Source organism: Zerene cesonia, chromosome 25 (assembly GCF_012273895.1).
Source record: "Zerene cesonia ecotype Mississippi chromosome 25, Zerene_cesonia_1.1, whole genome shotgun sequence".
In the NCBI taxonomy this organism is placed as follows: Eukaryota; Metazoa; Arthropoda; class Insecta; order Lepidoptera; family Pieridae; genus Zerene; species Zerene cesonia.
In genome coordinates this window covers 6,608,811-6,634,002 of record NC_052126.1, presented here as the reverse complement: position 1 = coordinate 6,634,002, position 25,192 = coordinate 6,608,811, and the positions used below count along the sequence as shown (strand labels likewise).

The window sequence follows — 25,192 nt, the reverse complement described above, 5'->3', positions numbered from 1 at the left end:
ATAGAGTACAATTAAAAAGAAACAAATAATTTGCTTATAACACTTTATTAAACGTCATTGTATAACCGTAATGCGAAAAACTTAATTAAGAACTATTAGATTAATAAATGCACATTGAGCTAAATATTTTTACTAATTAATAAAACCACCTAGGTATTTTGTGACATACTGATACAGTAAGCGCCAAAATTTCAGTTTTGAAAGCTAAAGTTATAGATTATAAACTTCATACTGTTAAAGTGCTGCCAACTTCAAAAATGGCGACTACTGTATCTAAGAGAGATCTAAATGCACCTTAAATAAAATATTTAGATTACATTATAAAAGTATGTGATAATTAAAAACTAAACGACAAAGCACTTTAAGGGTACATAAATTATATAACATTATATAAACATTATTTAAGACAGTCTTAGCATATTACTAGCACCCAACATTATTAAAAGACAATTAACTAAATAAATACCTACATTACATACCTATTTTTTGTATGTACATTTACACATTCAAGCGTTAGTAATTTATTACCGGTTATATATTATTGTTATTTAAATTTTAACATTGTTTGTAGCGCCGAGTCGATATACGTCATTTTTTTTTTTGAACCATTTCACAGCTAGCAACATTAGAGACATCAAACATTAGTGGTTATCAGTTCTGCGTCGAACGCATCGCAATTGACAACATTGTGAAATGTTAACTTATTTTCATAACTAGCAACACGTCAATAAAATGTCACTTTAGTTTTAATAATTTTACTGTCTTTTTTATTAGGTGAATTTAATAAAACTGACCATGTCGCTTATACTTTGTTAGCGTCAACATTAATAGCTATTGATTCATTTGAATAATTCGTCTAACTGGCAATATAAGCCGTATAATAGTAACATTTAGAACTCGCACCAGATGATATGAAATAGCCGTATGATAATTATATTCAGAGATTGCACAAGATGGCAAGGCATAGAGAGACTTAGAGCTCGTTGTGCTTGCGGCGCACGTAGCGCGCGAAGTAGTCCGGGCGCCAGCACTTGCACGAGCCGGGCACCAGGAACCAGTCGTAGTACAGACGGACCTAGCGATATATTGTATATATTAACTATTTTTTTTTGCTATTCCTGCTTCTATTTTTTAGCGTGATGTTTATATTTTTGGAATAAAAAAAACGGGGAATAGACCTTTATTTACTTGGTGAGGAATGTTTTAAACACTCATATGTACTAATACACAATCACATGTGTAATATAATAAAAAGCTGTAAGTGTAGCTTGATAAACAGTGATATAAATAAGCAAGTACCTGATAGCAACCGAGCTCGTCGTGTCCATCACAATGCAGCGGCTTTTCGGTCGTCACATCACCCTTTTGATTTGCGAACTGCTGGTATTGTTCCTGCTGAGAAGATTTCATTTCATTCATTATTGTTTTGCTTTTTTTATTTGTTCGCTTCGACGGATCAGACACTCGTAGTATCGTTTATAAACGGTAATAAACAGGTGAAAGAATAAGAATCGTTATATCACACAGTCACAGTCCCGGACGCTGATAACGTCTCCGGTAACTTATTTCATACTTTATGGCGGCAATTTTCACACTCAATTCGCATATATACAGTACCTACTCGCCAGACTCATTGGCCGCTCTGAATGTAGTCGTTGGTACGAATCTGCGCATGGTACAGTCGCCTCCACGTCCCGCTGATACTGTGGGATGATTGTGGGCTCTGCGCAGCGCAATTCAGCTAGCTTCGGAGCGGTCATAAAGTTGGCTACTACTGTATATGCGTAATGTATGTGTGTGTGTGTGTGTGTGTGCACATATACTCACTTGCGCGTCGGGCGGGTAGTGCAGCTCGGCCACGAGCAGCGACACCCAGCGCGGCGAGCTCAGGCAGCCGCCCTCCAGGTAGTGGCAGCGGGACTGCATGCATCTGCGAGAAGTCATTCAACATAAACAAACAACATGTGCGAGTCGAGCACACTTCGGTACGAATTGGGCCAGACAGAAAACTTGAAGTAGTTGCATACTACTGTGTTTCGTTCGATGACTGGGGGAGCTGGAGGCCCATATCTTTTTCGTTGTCTTTCCAGTCCATTCCTTATTTCTAGTGATCAAACCTTTCATTTTATCCCTTAATTACACATTAAAAGCGGACAACGCATTCGCAGAAGCACTACCTTCTCCAATGTTCATGGATGCTGGCGATCGCTTACCATAAGGAGGACCACCAGCCCAATTGCCCGCTATGACATAAAAAAAAACAATAACGACTTAATCGTGTTATATTTTCAAGTCCCAATGAATTAGCTGCGACGTACCGCGTGACCTCGACGGTCTGCGTGAAGTACCCCTCGTAGGGGATCTGCACGACGTAGCGCCACACGCCCTGGTAGTTGCGCGCGAACACCGGCGTCGCGTACTCCACGCGCGCGGGGCACGGCGTCGGCGGGCCCTAGGCGGACCGGCGACCATTAATTCTTCTTTAGAAATCTATCTCTATCACTATATGTATCACTGTATGAAGCAAAGTCGCTTCCCGCGTCTGTATGTATGTATCATTAAAACTGCACAACGGATTTGTGGAGTTTTTTTAATAGATAGAGCGATTCAAGAGGAAGGTTTATATGTATGATAATACTGTTAAGCCACTCCGAATATAACGCATGCGAAGCCGCGGGAATAAATAGTAATAAATAAGCTGAAGAGTTTAGTTTGAACGCGCTCATATCAGCAACTACTGGTCCGATTTGAAAACTTCTATCATGTTACATAGACCATTTATTGAGGAAGGCTTTGAGCTATATACGAGGTAACATCGCGGGTAAAACCGCGGAGCACACCTAGTATGTATATAATGTGTCAGATTGTTCTAATATGATTATCATAGAAGATGACAGGAGACAGAAGACAATCTGGGAGGCGACGAATTCCAACTAGAAGGATAACATGTTCTAGACCTTGTTTGGATTTCAGCCCATAAAATATGTTATAAATTATTAAGGATGCAATATGAGAGTAGAATGATAATGCATGTGATATTATAGTGACGATAATGAAATAGCTTAGAATAAATTTTAATTGTAAATGCTAATTTTACGCTTTTTTCTAAAATGAAAATTTTGATTAGTCTTTTCGTTTGTTAAGATACACAGAAAAACAAATACAGAACTATATGATTGGATGTATATTTAAATATCAATGATATTAAGATATGATATTCTTAATTACAAAACTAAAAAGAATGCACCATCAGAAGCAATTAAAAACGATATTTTTATCAAAAAAGTTCACTACTACTACAAAATATAATTAAGTACCTCATATCTGTGTGGTGCATGAGGTGTATGAGGAACGACTCCGGGGTCCTCTCGCCGTTCGGGTCCAGCACTGTCTCCATTTATCGCACGATATAACATGCAGAAACTGAAAGGGTGATGTGCTTTAGTCTTTATTAAGGTACAAAAAACATTATAACGTTAAATGCATATTTATGCTTTATAACCTAAAAAATAATAATTATGTAATGTTTTTATTGTTTGAGGGAGTTAGATTGATAGATAGACTTATAATAATTAATTATTAAAATTTTTACTAAAGGTAACCGCTAATTTCGAGCCGCCTTAAATTTTTTTAATGAGCCTAATTATCATTTATATTGGAATTATAAAAATTGATGTACAACATTTTAAACACATTTCAAGTATCAGATTTCTACTGCAACCCAGTTAAGAAACCAACAAATTTAACAAAACAGACCTACATAGCTTCAATCCACTAGAACGGAACGCAACTCACATACCCAGTCACGATGCGTCACACATATGTCAAAACTCAATTGTCAAACGTGTTATTTTGTTAATGTTTGACACTTGTCATTTCAATTCGCTGCTGTGTTTTATAGGTTATGAGTATTGAAAAATTATTGTAAATGTTCTTCATTGGTTTGTTTTATGAAAATGTCCTCAGCATTAGTAAGAGAAGCTTTAGCATTTGTTGATCCAGAAGGTAACTGCGTTCTCTATGCTCGTCTTTTGTATGAGCCGTTTTACAGTGTCCTATTCATATTTTGGTTATTTGGTTACAGAGAACGAAAAGAATAAAAACAAACGCTCGCGGAAGCGCTCCAGTCCAGGTCAAGGTACGTCACCCTAGATCACACTAGTTACGTCATATTGTGATTGTAGTCACGGTATTCGACGGCGAACGTCGCCCGCAGTTTATGGCCGCTATCGTATTGCCAATTTACAACATGATAAGTGATTGTTAAGTCATTTAAAATTCATTCGTATTGTGTGCTCATGCATGCTATTTGAACTAGGTTGGTAAGTTACATAATTAAGGATTTTATGTCTTCTTTTGTGTACTGTTATTTTGCATCACTGTTTGTTTATTGATAATTTAGTTTTCCTCCTGTAATCTAGATAAATTACATGTTTTTGTATGTTATCAGTTTTCAGTTCATACTGAAACCATTAAAATATAATTTTTGTACAAATTCTATTTTATTTTTCAAGTCTAGACCTGTTTTAGCAATCTTAATAGCTTTGATAAAATAACTTGCATGTAACACAGTAAAAATAGTTAAAAAAGTAGTCTTACACATTTCTTTAAGTCTGAAGCCTAACTTCTTAAAGTGCCAAGAAACATATTTTTAGATTGATGTAACAACAGCACAATTTTTTTAATAAATATTCCTAAATTGAATCAGGAGAAAACGCAGCACTTAAATAATAAAATAATTATTTTTCACAAAAGTGTCACTAATGTTTGCATGCAGGGAAAGTAGCACTTCAAATTTTGAAATGGGACCAAATTATAACAGTTTCCTTTTAAACACAATTAAATAATTATATCAATTGGTTGAAAACCCACATAGTTTTATTTAGCAACAAAACTATTTTATCCTCAAACTTCAGAAACATAATTTGTATGATAATTGCTCAGATATTTAGAGATGTTTGCTATTTTCAGGTAAAGTCCATCCATATAATAACAAAAACAAGAATAAGAAGGGCAAAGAGAAGAAATCACAGGAAGAGATAGTAGAGAGTAATATCCAGAAGCTACTTGCTCTATCTGCTCCAGTGGCTAATACGGAAATAGCTAGTAAAGTGAGTAATAGAAAAAAATCTATCATGAGGCAGTTTTACTATCCTTAACCTGATTATCATGCAGTCATCCCAATAAGGCAGAAATACAGATTTGAATCCTGAGTCTTAATTGATTAACTAATTTTTTTTTTTTCATATATGCATATGTTTAATAGATTCATGTTACCATGAATAAGTCAAATAGAGAGTTATCTATTTTTATTTTTGAGCACAACAGCTTAGTAACATTTACATATTAAAAATTTCGTTTGAATAGATTGAACTTTAAAAGCATATGATAATTTATATAAGTACCATGCAATTTAGATTCAATAAACATCACATCTATATCATTGATTATTTCTGTATGATTTTTCGCATGAAAAAGATGTTCATGCTTTGAAATTCTAATTTTTAATAGGTTTATAGAAGGTCAACATTGGTACTTAATTTTAACAATGATTTGCTAAGCTTGATGTAATAGAATATTTTAATGGATTTGCAATTTTGTTATAGATTGTAGAAAGAGCTGTAAAAGGAAAACCATTGCTTGAGAAAATTGAGAAGAAAGTAGAGGAAGAGAAGTCTATTTTATTCCCCGAAGAGAGCTTCAAAAACTTTGAGAAAACCTACTTCTGTAGTTAATGCACTTTCTAATTTTAATTATTTGAGAAGCAATAAGTTTATCTGGAGGATATAGAAAAGTCACAACTTCAAGAGTTAATAACAATTGATATATTTTTGAGGGTTATAAAAGAACAAATTATGCATTTATGGACTTGCCAGATGCTTTGTTGGGGAAAGTGTGTTTGATATTGACTTTTATTGTCTTTACAATATTTGTCTTTTGGGTCAACTCCTACCCTTTTATTGACGAAGGTAAGTGTGTTGTAAGTGTGAATTATATTATTATTTTCTTATCAAATTGATATTATTTTTGTTAATAGTTTTTTCAAAAGTAAGAAAATAGGGTGGTATAAAATCCACCACTTTATTTACCATTGAATAGTAAAAAAAAAAATTGTATTTGTGACATGTTCCAAAAAAAGTAATAAGTTTATAGTAATAAAGTATACAGTTTATTCGATAGAAAATTAAGGTTTCAAGCTATTTTCAACCACATCTATTCATAAGAATTTGCTTAATAGTGTAACACTAAGATATACATTGTTCTATATTAACTAATTTGCTTTATGTTTCAGAACTAACAATCTACAAATATATACCAAATCCACAGTGGGCATTACTATTTTGCGCAGTCTGGGGCCTGTTCTTTATCGGAGGGCTGATGTCCTTCACTCTATACCACTTGTACCCCTATTTATAAGGAATTATCAAGTAAATATACAATTTATGTTTGAATCAAAGTCGCAAACAAAAAAACTTAACCTTCAAGAAGAATCGAACATTAATAACAAATCAAAAACATCAAAAGTTACAGAGCATTTAGTTTCAAGAAGGACAATATTAGAAACTGAAGGGAAAATGACAAGAGATTGGATTGTAATTGGTGTATCGGGTGTGACATGTGGCGGCAAGACAACATTAGCTAATAAGTTGCAAGAGAAATTAGTACCAGTGTATACATTTCATCAAGATAAATATTTCTATCCTGATGACAGTCCAAAACACGTAAAATGCGAAAATTTAGATCATAACAACTACGATATACTGTCTTCGTTGGACATGGGGCAGATGTATGATGATATTGTTAAAACCATGAACGGTGAAGTGAAGGCACACGGGTGTAGTATTGAGGCAGATAGGGGCAAGTTACAAGTGCACGGGAAAAAGTTTTTAGTTATCGAGGGGTTCACTGTGTTGAATTATAAGCCTATTATGGAATTGTGTAATTTAAGGTGAGTTAACGATGAAATAAACTTTGTAATATTCTGATAATTAAAGATTCACAACATTAATATAGTTACCTAAAATGTTTAAATTACATGCAAATTTAGCTTATGGCATTTATTCGAAATGTTTTAATATTCACAATCTTCTGTGTTTTTATATGTTCTATCGAAATTGAATTCGAATTAATAGTTTGGTGACAAACAGATAAACTCATCAACATAATTCTATCAGGCTGTTTGTTTTCTTCCCATTTATTACTATCATCAGCCCATACATGTTCTCATTGCTGGGACATCTACGGGGGTTCAGGCCATAATCCACCATGCTGGCCAAGTGTTAGTTGGAATTTATTACTATTCTTCAAAATTTATTTATTTGTTGCTTGAACAAGTACATTACATGTCTTATAAATATTACGTAACACTATTCGCCATGTGACCTGGCATGCGTCACAATACATAGAAATGTAGCAACTGATGCGAACACGATAACGTACACGCGAACAGATACTACTTCGTGCTGGAGTACGGCGAGTGCTTCGCGCGGCGCGTGCTGCGCCTGTACGAGCCGCCCGACGTGCCCGGCTACTTCGACGAGTGCGTGTGGCCCGCGCACCTGCGGTACCGCGCCGAGGTGCGACGCTTGGAACTACGACACGTCATGGCGCTGCGACACGTCATGACACTGCGACACGTCACGTGACTGTGACACGTCATGATACTGCGACACGTCACGTGACTGTGACACGTCATGACACTGCGACACGTCACGTGACTGTGACACGTCATGACACTGCGACACGTCACGTGACTGTGACACGTCATGATACTGCAACACGTCACGTGACTGCGACACTTCATGACGCTGCGACACGTCATGCGACTGCGACAAGTCAAGCGACTGCGACAAGTCACGTGACTGCGACACTTCATGACACTGACACGTCACGTAAATAAGACTCATCATGACACTGCAATAACTAAAGATACGACAACACGTCATGAAAATGACAAATCATGAGATTGCGATACATTATGACTGTGCATCACGTCAGGACACTTCACTGTAACTCGTCATGACACTGCACACGTCATGACATTGAAACACGCCATGGCACTGTGACTACTCTAGATAATGCGACACGACACGACACTGCGACAAATCATAATGCTGTGATACATTTTGACTATACGACAGGTCATGACACTGCGACAAATAATGACGCTACGATACCACTCATGCCACTGCAAGACGTCACGCCATTGAGACACCTCATGACACTGTGCGATGTCGCGAGACTGCGACACATGATGATACTGTGACACGTCGCGTCACTGAGACGCGCGATTACATCTCTCATAGTTTAAGCATTTTGTGACATAGCAGTCCTTCATAGAGACACATCCTTTGTAAATTGACTTTAAAAATATAGTTGCTTTAGTTTAGTTTAAAAATTTGCTCCATTTGTATGCACGTTTTTTTTTAACATTGTATTTGAAACTATAACTATATAAAGACTAGGGGGGATTTTTATTTGTATTTTTTTTTTTTTTATAGATTGAAAAAGATGGCCGAGTGAAGTTATTGGATGCGACCAAACCGGACGCCCTCGAGGTTGTGGTGTCAGATTTAAAAGAACTCGGCGCCACTGAACTACTGGGATAAATTATACTGTTATTTATATTTAAGAATATATGTTTTACTACTTAAGTATGTTTTTTGTTTTAATTTAAAAGCCTCGATTTTAACCGTGGTAAAAGCTACTTGCTGTGTGATATGATTTTCTGACCTTGATTTGAAATAATAATATATTGAGGGAAAGTATTATGATGTGGCTGAAATTTTCAATGTTTGTTCTGCTTTACTTCTTATAATATCGAATGGTACTCTAAAAATAATCAATAAATAGTAAAAACTCACACTCCGCCCCCGTCGCAGAACTTTCTGCTCTCTCTAGCAACCGCACGCTTCGCTCCCGTTTCGCTCGCGTCCACTTCGCTCGCGGCGCGCTTATTACGCTCTTCTAACCTGTTTAAAAAAAATTGATCTATCACACATGAATGACTTTACCCATAAAACTGTAATAGAAAGAAGAAAAGGACAACTAAGAAGTTCATAGATAAACATACCGAATCGTGAAAAAGTATTTCGAAAGGCACATTTATATGAATTAGATATACTTTTTTACCTTGATTAATTTTTATTATTGAAAATCATAATCGATATTTTACATAAGTGTTTGTTGAAACAATTGGTAGGTGGAAAAGACAAATTTTGAAATTAAGTAAGAATATACTATTATCTATGGGCGATCCTTACCTGTTATGATGCATATCGGGCACAGCGTGCGGCAGCGGCGCGCCGTACGTGGCGCTGGGCGGCGTAGCGCTCGTAGCCGCCGCGCCCGTAGCACTCGTAGCGCTCGCCACATGCGCTACGCGCGGCAGCGCGTCGTCCGCGCGTAGCACGGGCAGCGTGCGCGACAGGTAGCGCAGCGTGTGATTGCGGATTAGTTCGCTACGGGGTTATTGGTTTTAAATAATAGATCATTGATTTCTTAAAAAATGTCTATGCGATAGACAAGCGTCTGTAGTATTCAAATAATTTTCCAAAATGTTCAATTAAGTGAAATGACTAAATGTGCAAAAATTAATAACCACTATAGTATTATACAATAGAAATAAATGGTAATTAGGATGGCCGCACACACAAAATTATAATATCTTAAAAATTCGGAATTGGGGATGAACCCCTAAAACCCCCCCCCATGGCTAACACCCATGGTTTGTATTGTGTAACACGTCAATACTATTATTACCACTGGCAGTGTGTGCTGTTGTTAGCTGACCATATGGTCTTGTACTTATTATACTGTGGTATTTTTGGGGATTACTTCATTGTAAACATTTATCTAATACTCATATTAGTGCATACTAATAATACAATTTTCAAACTAGTTATATATACCCTTTGATGTGAGCTACATTATGGCTATGTGGATGAGAGAGAAAAGCTGGAAAAACAAACTCGAGGTAACCTTTCATTTAGCTGAGCTTATATGCGAAACTACACGTATATCTGCATATAAAACAGTTAAAACTTCTTTCGGCTAACCATTTTATAAGTGCTTTTATTCTAAACATCAATAATGATAAAACTGTGTCTCGTTACGGTAATTTTTAGCTCGCACGCGTTCTGAATGTGTTATGTATATACATACCTTTGTAATAAAACAAGAATGTTTAAAGTTAAAATGGTGTCGTGTGGTACTGTACCACACACGTGAAGGTATGGCCTCTACCTACTTAATGCACTACTTAGAACAGCTTTATCTCAGTGGTTTCCTTGGAAATTAAGACTTGACCAACGTACAGTATATAGTCCATTTATCTGAACATTATATACACTTTCCACACACAGCATGATACATTGTATAGCCTACACACATACCGTCTATATAACTCGTGACTGACTGACTGACAGTGATCTATCAACACACAGCCTAAACCACTGGACGGATCGGGCTGAAATTTGGCATATAGATGTTATGACGTACGCATCCGCTAAGAAAGGATTTTTATAAATTCTATCGCCAACAGGGTAAAATAGGAGATGAAAGTTTGTACCATGATAATTTATAAAAACCACGCGGGCTAAGCTGTGGCCAACATCTAGAATTATAGAAATCTGGGCTGCAGGTCTGCACTTAAAGAAAGTCCGATGATGACAATAGTGATTAACTTACAAAGGATAAGGTTCTCCGTTAGGGTTTTGGCCCATAGGGTTCCTAGGTATCAGACCTCTGTTGAGGTCCCCGCACAGGTTGTTTGCGCTCACGTGCGCCCGGGACTCCGTGGCTTCGGCACATTCGCTAGCCACCTGCCTGTACGGCGGCGGTCGAACTCTGCGAAGTGAATATTTATAATATTAGTATGTCGAGGCTTTATTCTTTGACTAAAAGCAAAAAATAATATCTGAAAAAGGATGTTATAGGGAAAGACTGTTAACAAAATGACTATAAGATTAATCAAGGTGCATATGTTTATCGATCTTTTAAAATTTTGTTGGCATCTAATAGTTGTAAAAAAAGTGGTATTTTACGACCGTGGGTCTGTAGGAGTCGAGCACGCTTCACTCATTCGCTTTATTTTGTTTTTAATCTAGTATAGAAATAAAGTTTAAAAATTAGTCTCAAACGCTTTCAAAGTATGAACAATGGTGCGTCTTTTTTACAACATTTCTTCCCAAAACAACGCAGCATACGTATAACAAAGTAAGAGCAATGAGTAATAACAATGTCATTTACTGACCAGAAGCGAAAGAATTTAATAGTTGGTAGTAAAATCGGAGTGCACGCGTTATCTCGGTTAATCACGCCGTAAACCAAATAATTAATGTTATATGAGAACGTAAAGCGGCCGGCGCCGGGATACTTTCTCTGTTTGTCTGACACCATTCAATAAATACACCCAGATTTAAAGTTTCAAAGGTTGATAGCTAGAGACCATGGCTTTGATTGCGATTCATTGACGCAGCACTTCAGTTTATATTATAATAGACGGAATTAAATTAAATTCTATTAGACGGAAAAATGATGAATGCCAATAGGACTCTAGTTCACGGCTATCTTCATTGTTATTAATCAAGCAGATATTTTTATTTCATACTGTGGCTATATATAAACAAAGGGTGATAAATGTATGCTGAATAAAGCTAATAAAAGCGTTTTAAAAATTTGGTGCTACCAGAATCGTCTGCTAAAAATGCTACTAATTATTAAATCCATTGTGCTTTTTGTATAAAGATTATGAGTGTGCCAATCCCCTTAGGGAAGCCATGTTGTCTCACAATAAATTTCTTTCCGCATTGCTTTCTTATTGTGAATGCTAGAAATAATTAATTACGCATCAATCATAAAAAATATTGTTGCCTACTAAACGACTTTTTAAATCTAAAATAGTTTTTCCTCATACGAGGGTTTAAATAAATTTGAATATGATTTGTAGTGATGATATTAGATGGGCATTGATATTATATATTTACTTATTACTAATATAGCACGAGTTAAACATTTACTGAAAAGACACAATCCGTGTAATCACAGATAACATAATACTATCAAACAGCTGTATATTCTCCTTTGAGTGTGATCAGCTTAGGTTTAAGTATCAGGTTTTTCTAATTTTGTTTAATTTTTATCATGCACTTGCGAAATACCTCGGCGGGGTAGCATTAGGAGACTCGACGAAGGCATAGTACCCCTCAGGAGGCTCCTCCGGATCTGTTTGTGTGTCTGTCGGTAGAGCTTTGGGCTCCGCCGTGGGTTCGCTCGCGCACAGCACCGCTGATAACGTCTGAAATGTTGTGATACCATGGTTAGTGTCGCTGTTATAAGTAATGAAGTAGTATTGAAGTACTATTCACAGAAGAAGGGGAGAGGCACTTTGAGCTTTGTTGTCTAGTGTGTATTGAAAATTAAGTCAGCCCACAGATCGTGAGTCTCCTTTCGCTTCAGTTTGGTATTTTTTGTGTCGTATAGCAATAGATGACTTTTATCCTGATAATTTCGCATTTAAGATGAGACTGCATTTCGTACTTTAGATTTCTAAATAATAAGGCAGTCACACACAAACATTAATCATAGACCAATATGAAATAATGTAACCTACCCTACACGGGTAATGGATGAAGTATATACCGGATGATTATGTTTCTAAACCGATCGCAAATGTGGTGTTTCTTTTAAATCAATGAAGATCAAGTGGTACTAGTGAAACGAATGTTTGTTTTCCAATTTATTATTTAAGGATCTATATGTGATGCCTGAGACCGTTAAAGGATAGTGTATAATATAATAGAATACTACGGTGAATACAACGGTGAAACAACGATCCATCAGGTACCTCACTATTAAACCGATTTTCGATTCGCGTGTTCAATTAAACTACTTTATTAGAATAGATGTATCTAATACATTGGCTAATCTCGAGACCCTGTATCTACAAATACGAGTATCTCGCGCTAACCATTTAACTAATATAGAATCAACGCGCCTCAATAACCGTGTAAAACTGTTAACTCGCATCGTCTCCCTCTACCCAATGGATGCGGTGACGCCGTTAGGCCACGACTGACCCGCATTCCGTGAGTGTCAATGAAACAGGCACAACAATACGAATAGTTCATTTCTAATGCAATTAGGTGAATTATTTGTTTACATCACTTGCCAATTGCCAATTAATTATTTAGTTAGATTAGTATATAGCTACATATAATCAAATAGCTCTCACTGACCCGACAAAGCTAATTTTACCGTAGCAATAGGATATTACAAAAACAGAATAGTTTATTCGTCTCGGAAATTTTATATATTTATGTAGGTATATATATTAGATATAAATGACTTCCATAAGACAAACAACTAAAGCTGAAACCGTAAATCATAATAAATATTGATCTAGATATTAAATATATGATCTAACGTAGAGATAGATTTCTGTCTGAATTACAGGAGTATCAAAATTGTCGTGTCAATAAAAGTGAAATGTATGCCATTCATTCGGAATTCTATCAAAAGAATTGCTGAATTATAGCATCATTGTACCTTCCAACCAGTTGTTATTATTACCGTCATTAGATACACTACACCGCTATTGTACGTCGACAAATTATAGTTTTTATTTAGAAATCGATTCAATGGAATCAGATTTTAACAGACGTTCCCAAAATATTCAGGACTCGATACTCAGCTCATTGCGCCGATTTATAACTGATCGCTTCACTAAATTAACTTCATATTAACAAAACTGTTTATTTTGATAAAGTATGAAACGTTTATAACTTAAAAAAATCTCGGATTGGTCCGTAAATTTAATAAATGGATTTATTGAAGCACAATTATCAAAAGACGATACTGACTGTTCAGTCAAGTCAAGTCCAGTCAGGACAGTCAGACAAAAAAGGCTTCCAGTAAACGCTAAGCTAGAGCTCTCAGAGTACGTGTTATTCCACGACTGCTGTAAAGATACCGAAGTCATTATACTAGATTAGATGTTCAAGTATTAGACCCGCAGAATACTTTTATATGTATGATTAAACCTCGCAAACATGGCCGTGGTCTTGTTATCTATTTATCTATTTAAGTTTATTTATGAACTCCAAAAATACTCGGTCAATGAAATCAAAGTAAACCCAATTCAAAATAATGACAGCGACTGTTGCGTGTTCTCAAATCGCTGCTCATTTCGCTTTCCCAAACAATTTGGGAATGTCGGTCATTCGTGGGAGTTAGTAACCAAATGGGAAGGTGTTTTGTGATATACATTGCTAGACCCAACAAATTTGCTTTCACAGAAAATACAAGAGAACAAGAATTGCAGAAATAGAAGCATGCGAAAATCTACATTTGTAATTTTTAACTATGTAAATTATGTACGTCGTTCGTTAAATGGACATGGCTTTATTGTTTATCAATTTGAGGATATATAAACGCGTAGTTATAATATATGAATACGCAATACAATAAAATATAGTATTAACATTATGTTATCTGTGGTATTAGTTAAGATGCATTATTATACCACACAGTGTTATCAGTCATTTTTATAGAAGTTCCTGCTTTAAAAAGTCATATTTATAAAAGCTATAGCGCTAGAGATAAATGTCTGCCTCATGCGTCAGTACACTTGTTACGTATGTTTAAAGTCATTTATTTATTGCATTAAGGTGAAAGTTTTAAAAATTGGCCTTGATTGCTATTTTATATGGAACCGCATACTATAAGAAGATCTAGACAATCCAGGAACTTTAAAGATAAGCTCAAATACGCACTAGCGCACAATAGATTGAACCATTCACCAATTTATGTGAAAAAAGTTGATCCAATGCTTACCGTAGAATGAGAATACGAAATAAAGAATACTCTACTTAACAGTTACTATTTTGACTCTCTAAAACTATGAGATAAGTCTCATAAAGCTATTGTTTGGAAATGCTTGCAATTTTTAGACAACAGTCATTATTTTCGCCAAGATACGTGTGTACTCTTATTGTGAAGTATAACTTAATGTGTCATTATGCTAACATTAGACATTTCATTATTTTGAAATATGTATATGAGTAAACTTTATGACAATTGCTTATAAATAGACATTTTGCTGTATATGTTAATACTAGCTGACCCGGCAAACGTTGTTCTGCCTTACTCTTATCATTTATGGGTATGGAAAATAGATGTTGGCCGATTCTGGAATTTTATATATAAGGTAATCTCTATTTTATCAATCTATGCAGTAAAAATAGAATTTTGCACTACATTAATTGTTATTTTTATATACTAGTGAAAATTAAATAAATTAATTAAATATGTATGCAATTTTCTAATATTACCTCTCATGTTATTGCCATGAGAAATATAAGCTTATTAAACCTTTTCTTGTCGTTATAACTGAATTTTGCAGGCTTTTTATATGTAATCGTCGGTAATGAAACTCACAGAGTCACCTGATGGTAAGCGCTACCACCGCCCATGAATTTTTGGAGCGTCATTAGGTCGATTGCAGACCTTCTACTAATAGATTGTCTACTAATAGATTGCCGACTTCAAATTGGAAAGGGATTAAGAAGGGATTGACGAGAAGAATAAAGGAAAGGACTGGAAAGGGTAAGGAAAAAGATATGAGCCTCCGGCTTCCCCACTTACTGAACAAAAAACGAAAACGAAACTTACAAAAGGTATCAAGTGTATTTCATATTGCTATACCGATATAAAAGTCAAATATAGGTAAAGCTTACAATAGGTTACCGCAATGCATCACAATCCACGTCGGTATCATGTCATCTCTCCAATCTACATCAGATTCTGTCACGTCACAGTGCACCGTTAAGTGCGTGACGCGTGACAACCAGCGCGGTGCAGTTAGCCATGTGTGAGTAGGGTTGCCCATTCGTTTAATATTAATTTCTTAATAATTAATATTTAACGAGTGGTATATTAAGTGTATATAGTTCTTATTACAGAAAATGAAATTATTTATATTTTATCACTTTCTGATATTGACCCGCATAACCTAATTAACACTTATTATTTTTCATTATCAACCAAGGTTCCTAAAAACGAAGGTCAGAGAAGGACCGAGTTTTTTTATTAGTAGATTATTGGATACGCGAAACAGAATATTTCCTGAAGTTGTGATAGCTGGATGTATTTGTTTAGTGTGTCATTGGAGTTAGACATATTTATGGCAATTAAAAATTAATAATTTCAAATTAATAATTTGTAATTTTTATCGGTTGAACAGTAATGAAAGAATGTGTCATAGCAAAGGTAAAGTTGGGAACCCTATATGTATATACCTGTCAAATGAGGCTATCTTGATATTAACTAGTTTGATAGTTCTATCATTGCCTTAGGCAGTAGTGAACTTGACAGAAACTATATACTATTATATATTGTAGATTAGATCACATTATTTGGATTTAATTTAATATAAGACTCTTTTTGACTTTCCTACGTTACGTTGCTCCTAAACGAAATAATAATACTCGTACATGTATATAAATGCAACAAGGCACCGATTTCCACAGCCGTTGCTCTTATATTATGTGTGTTATTATATTAGCTGTGGGAGAGTGAACAAATCTCTAAAGTAGGTAAATTCTCGGTAGATTTTATGTTATTTTTAATATACCCACTCTTACGCTTTGAGATTGTTGTAGACTTGAGATAAGTCTAGTCTAACATTAATTTTAAAATTTTAGCTTTTAAATGAACTTTTATGGTCAAAAGCTGAAACAAACATACATCACGGTGTAAATGCCGATTCTAAAATAAGTATCTACAGGTACCTATAGAACACGACAAAGTATCAAGCAATGGTTTGCTCTGCTGAGATTTCCATACGAAGTAATAATTCATTCTGGTTTTAACGAAATCTCACTGCACACATCTTCGGAGCATCACATCCGGTTACGTTTGACCCATATTCCAGCAAAAACAACAGAGAACTGGTCCAGTACAAAACGCAAACGGTATAGCGAGTGTGACGTCACAACACACCGTTATACATTTGACCTTCACCCAGTGGGCAGGTCGCTCACCTGATATACCTGTGAGCGTGAATACTCAACTAATCTATTCTAATATCGTTGGAGACGGATTTTTAATATAAGTACTCTTATAGATGTGTAATCGTCTATCACCTTAAATTAAGAATACTGGGAGGGCTACCGTGATGCCATAAAGCAATAATAATTCCATTGTGGGAATAATAAAGGATTGACTGAATAAATAGACAGGGCTATATATCATTGTCTCGCACTGGATTTAGTACTTCTTTAATTCGTCACACTCCTGATACTTAATGACTTCACTGACCGAAACTTCAAACTACTGAGTGTTTGCTACGAGCTCTTAAAGCTATATTATAAAATAGTAATAAAGTAAAATTGAGAAAATCTATCGGTGTAATCAGCTAAAAATCGATAACGATGCATATATTTAGGTACTTGAACGTTTGAGGCTTTTTAAATTAGGTATGTTCTCGAAATCTATTGAAGGCTTTCAATGAACTATTGAAAAGAGCCCACTATAAACTTTGGCAGGATATCACGATTTTTTACTAATAGCTAGATTTTCTGTGCTGATACAACTACTTTTATCGCTTACAATATCCGTAACTAATAGTAAAACTATACTCAACTATATGTCATGCACTGTTAATTTGTTAAATTTATTATTTCGATTAAATTTCACAGTGGCAACATCTTAGCTACATTTAGAGATTATAATACTCGCAGGCCATTTATCTTCGGTTCATTTACAAGTTTAATAAGCCTCTCTTTTAACGACTACCGAATTTCTAACAATTTATTTTACTGTTTTAGGTCGAACATAACGTGCTGGATTTCTTGTTTTACCAGATTCTTAGAATTATGTGAAATTTCATTATACATGCAAATATAAAAATTGTTTTATTTTATATTATATAAGAATCAATAAATGAATAATAATATATTTAAATAGATCTAAAACGGGCTTTTTAAGTTCTATTTATAGGTAAGGAGAAATTAAAAGAAACTTTGCAGACACTTTTATATGAGAAAAAATTACAGGTCAATGTAAATATTGTCATGAGTAATAAATAATAATGAATAACATTCAATGTCAGGGAATACTTTATAGAGTCTCCAAGCTGATTCTAAACATTTCTCCAAAACTAAATATCAAATCATTGTGTCCATGTTATACTCGCAATAATTTCATCTATGGATATTGTATGATTAAAAACCAATAAACAATGTAATAATTTTCTATGTCACTTTTGTTATGTAGGAACGACTCGTATATGGGTATTTGAATTCGTAAAAAGCGGTCTCTATGTAAAAACGAGAATCATGCGTAGCGGCACCGCGAAGCGAGGCGCATTCCTCGCTGTTCAGCTAGACGATTTCCGTAGAAAAATGTTTGATAGGTGTATAAAACTAGCTATAACAATTCTCACTTGTATTGCTTGCTCTCTTAAAATGATTTCAATTTTAGATAGATAATGATTGCGTGTTTGTATACACATTTTATATTGCTCTATAAGAAATTCGTAAATGGTTAGAATGGCTAAAGATAACTTAGCTATTATATTATTGCAATAAAAACATTATTTATTGGACTTATTGATAATATAACTAAAAAAAGTATGTATCTTTCTAAAAAAAAGTAAATAATAAGTGAAATATTCAATTAGTTATTTCATGAATACTCATTCATTATTTGCTTATAATGAATTTCCTGAATGTATTTAAATAGTAGATACTGTGTATACATTATTCAATTATTTTTATTACATCCACTAGTTACTCCGAAGTTTGTTTAAAAAAATATTGTATTGTCAGTTCAGTCACCGATTATGTGTACAAAATTTGAATAAAATTTGTCCGTTAAATTATTACATATAAACATACAGATGTAGCTTATAAAAACGTATAAAAAACTATAATCAATACATAATATAACATAGATCATACAACAAAACAACCAGACTCAGAATATTACTCAAAGACATTTAAAAAATAGATGTCGAATACCCTGCCAGTTGTCACTACAAAACAAAGTTAGCAAACGTATACTCTGTCAGTTATCCATTGAACTAAGGTCTACAAAAGCAGTGAAACCGACCCACTGAACGACTTGTCAGTGGTATAACCATTGTAACGTATAATGGAGGCCTGCGTGTCTCTCACTTAAGGCAACACTATTTTGTGTTACCTAGTTATATTGTCGATCCGATTGTCCTTCTAAGAGCAAGCAGAGAATCTTAATTTTGTTTCTGCAGCTAATCTTTACTAATGTAATAAAGAGGAAAAGTTTTATTGTTTGTTTGTACTCTAAAGGCGTTAAAATTACTGGTCCGATTTTGAAATTTCTTACACCAAAAGAAAAACGTTATTCCCGAGAGCTATAGGATACTTTTTACCCCGGAAAAATGCTTCAGCTTATGTACCACGAGCGAACAGCTAATAACAAACAGATAATGTTAAAAGTTTGTGTAATGATTACTAATGATTGGACAAACTTTTGACGTAATTTACGAAGGTTTAACGAAGACAAAGATTTTCTATTGTAGCTAAGTTTGACATTTTATTTTATCATAAAAATGTCTGTCCTTCCTTTGTATTTTTGTCACATTTATTGCGTTAAAAAATAGTTAATGAAAGGTTATTAAGCATAAGTTTGGCAAATTACAGTTGATGTACGTACAGTTCAGTTAACCACAAAAAAATTATATCATTAATTCCATAAAGGAAAATATCCGATAAATTATAATTACCTTAAATGTAATTTAATATCTAGAAAATAGTAATGCAGGTACCCAATTTTAAATGTGTTGCCAAAATAATTGTGGAAATCTTTTCTTGAAATAATCGAACTCGAAAGCATAACTTTTGGGAAATAATCACTACATAGTATAAAATAATGTCGCTCTTGTATGTCCCTATATCTCTATATATGTTTAATTCAAGAGGAAGGTTTATATGTACGAATACAATAACATCTATTAACTACACCGAATTTAACACGTGAGGAGCCGCGGGCAAAAGCCAGTAACAAATAAGATATACTTGATCCCGGTTGATCGCAGACAGAGCAAAGCAGCCACATAACTGTGTACTTGTTACCTTATTTAGTCCCCTGCTTTCTAACTAGACCATAACATTACTGTTTTCCATACATTTTTAATTTACAGTTATGCGTAGTAATGGCGCCAAGATCATATATCCGTCTAACGAGTGTAAGCAATAATTAAATAGCAAACTATCTCATAATTTCAACAATTTGAAATAGATTAAAAAAAAAGAAGAAATAACAGTCTTCCATTTTATCTATCGCTGTTAAAATATAGAAAATATTTAACCATTGTATTTTGCAAGTATTTTTTATTTATTATTTTTCAGTATCCGTACTAAGTTTCCTTTCAGTATAAAATTCTGTAATATTTTTGTATAATAATTAAGTACTTACCAGAAAAACAAAAAATGGTAACATTTTCGATTTTGTCCTAAATACGCACACTGCACAATGCACAATAAATAAAAATAAAAAAATGCAACTTTCTATTTTGGCGCGGTCACCGCATATTTTTTTAATGGCGATAGCTGCGTTCTATACAGCCGGCCGATTGGAGTCGACTGAATCACAGATACAAAATATAGAGGGACTGTGAGAGAGAGTACGCATTCGGTGAAAGGACTGCATTATTTTCTGGTCAAAAACTATTTAGTCAACTTAATTGTTAATAATTACTTTCATGGAAAGTTCTAACAAGACAAACGATTTTAGGATGTTCTTTATTTCATTGTTATGTTATTTATAAACATTCTTAATTTTAATTTACACATTTTTTAACTTATGTGGACTCACAGTAATTATTCGAATTTTAGAATAAACAGAATATGCTCAAAAACACTCTATCAATTAAAAAAAAAATGTTTAAGCACGAAACATGCGAATAAAGAAAAATCGTTTGCATAATAGAAGATTATTTATTTACAGATGCACATATTATACATTAAAAAACACCACAAGAAAATTTCACGAGCAACGCGTTTAAGAAACAAAAAAATCATACTACGTATACTTCGTACCAATATAGTTAAACATATTATTAATTCCTCGATCTGTTTATTTAATAAATATATGATTAATATAAAAAAAGTTCAACAAAACAAAATTAATGTAAGTCGTAATTTAAGAAATAAAAAAAATGGTTTTAAAATTTAGTATATGTATCTCCGTACCTGCATTTTTTTATTGTTATTTTTTATAATTTATCTAGCAGTTTTTTTTTTATTGTACAAAAATATTTTAAATAAACATTACGCTATGTATCTAGGTTAACTTGAAAAATATCTGTTACCTCATTTTTAAAATGTGAATAGAATTAATCCTTATTTATTTAATTTTTTACTGTAACATTCTTCAATACATGGAAATGTTTTTCGTAAACAAAAACTGTTGTCACATACAATTAAGTATGAGCAATTACACGTAGCTGAGTATTTACTTGGTTCTTTGTCTACAGGCGCGATGATCTGATAAATTAATGGTTTTTTTGGCGCATGTGGTGACCGACGTGCTTCTTGGATTGATGCCTATTGTCTACATATATCTATATCGATTATATATATACCTATTTTTTATGTCACAGTCGGCAATAGAGATGGATGGACGCCTGATGGGAAGCGCTACCACCGCCCATGAACATTTGGAGAGGCATAAGGTCGATTGCAGACCTTACGCCTCTACAAATGGATTGCCGACTTTAAATTGGGAAGGGATTAAGAAAGGATTGGCGAGAGAAATAAAGGAAAGGACTGGAAAGGGTAAGGAAAAGGATATGGGCCTCCGGCTCCCCCACTCACCGAACGAAACACAGAAGAATGCTATTCATGCCGGTCTTCTGTGGGGGTGTGGTACTTCCCCGGTGCGAGCTGGCCCAAATCGTGCCGAAGCGTGCTCGACTATCACATACAATCTTATATATACATCGATATGCTTGATAAGTCCTGTTATAAATACATAGTTTAGTGTCTAACTTTGTATTTATGTATGAAATGTCTATGAAAAATTATTTCTAGTCAATAATAATTATTTCAATTAGAGAATTAGTGTCAATGATGTTTTGATAGAACGGTTTTCCTTCGATAGTTTATAATCCACTAACAATAAATATTTTCAACAAAAAGTTTTAGACCAAACTAGACCAAATTTGAAATGGAACCCAGGAATTAGATTTCAACTAAAAAAAGAATCACAAAAATAACTTCTCCTTGTAAAAAGTTATGAGGAAACAAACACAAAACATACAGACGAATTGATTATCTCCACGTTTTAATGAAGTCGGTTACCAGTGAAGCATTATCACACATAATAAAATACAATAATTTTTTGACAGTCTGCAATCTCGCGATTAGATTATAGTCTGCCAGTGTTTACAACTTTAAGGCGACATACCTATATCAGCCTTTGTTTTAAAGACAGTGCCATATTTAATGAATAAGGAAAACTCTAAGTAATAGCACTGTTGTACTTTCCTGTAAATATAAAGCAAAGTGCTATGGCTTCTCAGTTCTCAGTCGTCTGTCAGCCGCCATGGCGAGGATATTCTTTCTTTGTGTTTCTTTGTTCGTTTGTGTGTATGGGCATAAACAAGGTAACATCCATTAAATTTATATTTTAATTTAAGCGTTTTCTTTTCAATTTCTTATGTTATTTAATAAGTGTCCACCCAACACAATTAAATGTTTTATTATATTTAACCGACTTCAAAAAAGGAGAAGGTTCGCAATTCGACTTTACTTTTTGTGTTTGTTACCGCATAAGTTTTTAATGGGTGAACCGAAGATGGTCCTTGTGATCCCACTTAAATTTGGTCTAGAACTGACAATTTTAAGATTGTTTACTGTTTATTTTCACAAATTATTCGCAATATGCTATTTCTGTGGTTATAAAACTAGCCTCAAATTCTATGAATGAGCATTACATTATCTACAGCATTTCTTGCCGGCTCTTCTCCGAAGATTGCTTTCTGAACTGTCGGGAAATATTTAAAGTATTGCATCGTGCATCTGGAAGAAGTCTTATTGAAAGGCAACCTTTGTCCATGGTCTAAAATAACTATATTCACCTTTAGCTTCTTTCACACTCGTAAAAGGTAATGATAATAATAGCATTTTTCCAGATGACATAATAACAGAGTCAGCTTCTGGAAGGTTCGTTGGATCATTGATGACGTCACGGCGGGGGAGACCCATACACGCGTACCGTGGCATTCGGTACGCGCAGCCCCCTGTAGGAGCATTGCGATTTCAGGTGGAGTTATTTCTTTCAGCGAGTTATTTTTTGTGTCATTGTTGGCAATGGAGCTGGTGGGTCACCTGATGGTTAGCGCTGCCACCGCCTATGGACATTTGGAGAGGCGTAAGGTCGATTGCCGATTGTCGTCTCTACAAAACAATTGGCGACTTTAAAGGAAAGGAAAAGGATGAGACTGAGGCAAACCGGCTAAAAACTCGTTTAAAATTCGTTAAAAAATATTTCATTTCTAAATGTGTATCACTAGCGTAAAATCAAGCACAAGAAAATTTATTCTAACTGGTATTTGCGTCCTAGCCCCCAGTGCCCATAACGTTCTACCCACACGAGGTTAACGCGACTCTGGATGGCCCAGCCTGCCCGCAGCCCGCCGACCCTGGTTATTTTGTTGACGAAGACTGTTTGAGACTTAATGTTTATACCCCTGGAGTGCTTGGAAAATGGTAATTATTAGTGCAGTATATTCATTTTTACTCTGAAGGGAAGCTCTATAACTCTAAATTTTATTTTTCGTAACAATTTAAAAAACAAGTTAAGTAATGTAACACCACAATGCAAAGTAACACCAGTCATGTGATGATGATGATGATGTGTTAAGGATTCGTTAATGGTTACGGTTTTAAATGTAGAGTCAAAAATGAATGATTAGGCCTCTGTATCCCCCACTCACCGAACGATACACTGTAGGAAGCTACTATTTCACAACGATCTTTTGTAGGGGGGTCGTACTTCCCCGTCGTTAGAAATGTTTCACTGTTAAAAACAACATTATTCTAAACTAGAAACATAGCTCCTCAAGCTCCTCCTGCTCTAGGTCTCTCCCCGTACTGGTGTACATCCACGCAGGTGGCTTCTACTCGGTGTCCGGTCGGTCGGACGTGGCCGGCCCACAACACTTGCTCGATAAGGACCTCGTGCTAGTCACTATTAACTATAGACTGGGCTCTTTAGGTAATGTATTATTACTACTACTATTGTTAAAGTTTTTACTATGCTATTTTTCTATAACATATAGTACAATTCACATACTATATTATAAAATACGCTTGGCAACTCTAGATATTGTGTACATTGCACACTCGGAGCACACGAGCTCAAGAGACACAGTCATCTTCTTAACGAAGACAGTAGGTTGACGAAAATTAGTAATTTTCATCAATCTACCTAGCGAATGAAATCTAAGCGGACACTTTAATTTATCAAAACACAACTTATACAACTTAAAACAAAAAAAAAACCCAAGATGCACAATCAACGCCTCAAAATCGCATGTACGAAATGAGAGCAATATTCTAAATTTTGCGTTCATTTCAAAGTCTCGTGTCACTCGCGTCGAGGCGCACAAGGATGCATACTGTATAAAAATAAATTTAGGCAATTCGAGTAAGGTTGAATTTAATAAGCAAATGGTTAAAGACAAGCTGTAACTTCGTAAGTATAGTGGGAATTTAACACACTTCCTTCGTTCGGTGAAGGTAATTTACCATAGATGACATAATACTATACTAGCTTCACGTATAGTCTGTATACGAGCAAGTGAGACAATTTCATTAATTCTATCATAAAAGTGTGTGTGTGTGTGTGTGTGTGTTTTAACTATGTATTTTTTTATATCAATGTCTGTAAGTATACACATTAACACACCACCACAACATCCAGGCTTCCTAAGCACCGGCGACGAGCACGCCCCCGGCAACAATGGGTTCAAGGACCAAGTGGTCGCGCTGCAGTGGGTGCGCGCCAATATAGCGTCGTTCGGCGGCGACGCCGGCCGTGTCACGCTGGCGGGCTACAGCGCGGGCGCGATCAGCGTCGCCTTGCACACTGTCTCGCCTATGTCGAGGGGTGAGTCTGTGACCTTCACCACGACCACGACCATGTC

At 35.0% G+C, this 25,192-nt stretch overlaps 3 protein-coding genes across 5 annotated transcripts in view; 2 read left to right on the top strand and 1 right to left on the bottom strand.

Annotated features, from left to right (window-relative positions):
• Positions 1-29: 29 nt before the first annotated feature.
• LOC119836781 lies at positions 30-20,640 on the bottom strand. 2 transcript variants are annotated; one of them, XM_038362246.1, is made up of 10 exons: positions 20,458-20,640; positions 12,162-12,298; positions 10,690-10,848; positions 9,264-9,461; positions 8,865-8,972; positions 3,318-3,423; positions 2,319-2,452; positions 1,828-1,930; positions 1,300-1,392; positions 30-1,075 (listed from the first exon to the last, which is right to left on the bottom strand). In XM_038362246.1, the coding sequence occupies exons 1-10, from the start codon at positions 20,479-20,481 to the stop codon at positions 974-976; spliced, it is 1,164 nt and encodes a 387-aa protein (XP_038218174.1). In that variant the 5' UTR covers positions 20,482-20,640; the 3' UTR covers positions 30-973. The 2 variants fall into 2 exon arrangements, with proteins under 2 accessions (XP_038218174.1, XP_038218173.1); XM_038362245.1 differs by having other exon boundaries at positions 1,300-1,395; positions 20,458-20,639.
• LOC119836782 (nicotinamide riboside kinase 2) lies at positions 2,530-8,658 on the top strand. Of its 2 annotated transcripts, XM_038362249.1 has the most exons (8): positions 2,530-2,548; positions 3,902-4,005; positions 4,085-4,138; positions 4,972-5,111; positions 5,607-5,969; positions 6,293-6,949; positions 7,451-7,577; positions 8,502-8,658. In XM_038362249.1, the coding sequence occupies exons 6-8, from the start codon at positions 6,444-6,446 to the stop codon at positions 8,607-8,609; spliced, it is 741 nt and encodes a 246-aa protein (XP_038218177.1). In that variant the 5' UTR covers positions 2,530-2,548; positions 3,902-4,005; positions 4,085-4,138; positions 4,972-5,111; positions 5,607-5,969; positions 6,293-6,443; the 3' UTR covers positions 8,610-8,658. The 2 variants fall into 2 exon arrangements, with proteins under 2 accessions (XP_038218177.1, XP_038218176.1); XM_038362248.1 differs by lacking the exon at positions 2,530-2,548 and having other exon boundaries at positions 3,839-4,005.
• Positions 20,641-22,423: 1,783 nt separating the features above from the next.
• LOC119836780 (esterase FE4-like) overlaps positions 22,424-25,192 on the top strand; it is a 6,822-nt gene continuing 4,053 nt past the window's right edge. Inside the window, exons 1-5 of the mRNA XM_038362244.1 lie at positions 22,424-22,648; positions 23,177-23,307; positions 23,608-23,753; positions 24,125-24,261; positions 24,970-25,155. Of these exons, the coding sequence (XP_038218172.1) occupies positions 22,588-22,648; positions 23,177-23,307; positions 23,608-23,753; positions 24,125-24,261; positions 24,970-25,155 (661 nt within the window). The 5' untranslated portion in view covers positions 22,424-22,587. The remainder of the gene's footprint in view (positions 22,649-23,176; positions 23,308-23,607; positions 23,754-24,124; positions 24,262-24,969; positions 25,156-25,192) is intronic.

Bases quoted from the DNA above. Each gene is read 5' to 3' on its own strand.
- LOC119836782 (XM_038362249.1), top strand. From the start codon at position 6,444: ATGTTTGAATCAAAGTCGCAAACAAAAAAACTTAACCTTCAAGAAGAA. The intron at 6,950-7,450 runs GTGAGTTAACGA...ACACGCGAACAG, and splicing joins ATGGAATTGTGTAATTTAAG to ATACTACTTCGTGCTGGAGT. The intron at 7,578-8,501 runs GTGCGACGCTTG...TTTTTTTTATAG, and splicing joins ACCTGCGGTACCGCGCCGAG to ATTGAAAAAGATGGCCGAGT.
- LOC119836781 (XM_038362245.1), bottom strand. From the start codon at position 20,481: ATGTTACCATTTTTTGTTTTTCTG. The intron at 12,299-20,457 runs GTAAGTACTTAA...ACAACATTTCAG, and splicing joins TACCATTTTTTGTTTTTCTG to ACGTTATCAGCGGTGCTGTG. The intron at 1,931-2,318 runs GTACGTCGCAGC...GACTTCTCGCAG, and splicing joins CAGACCGTCGAGGTCACGCG to ATGCATGCAGTCCCGCTGCC.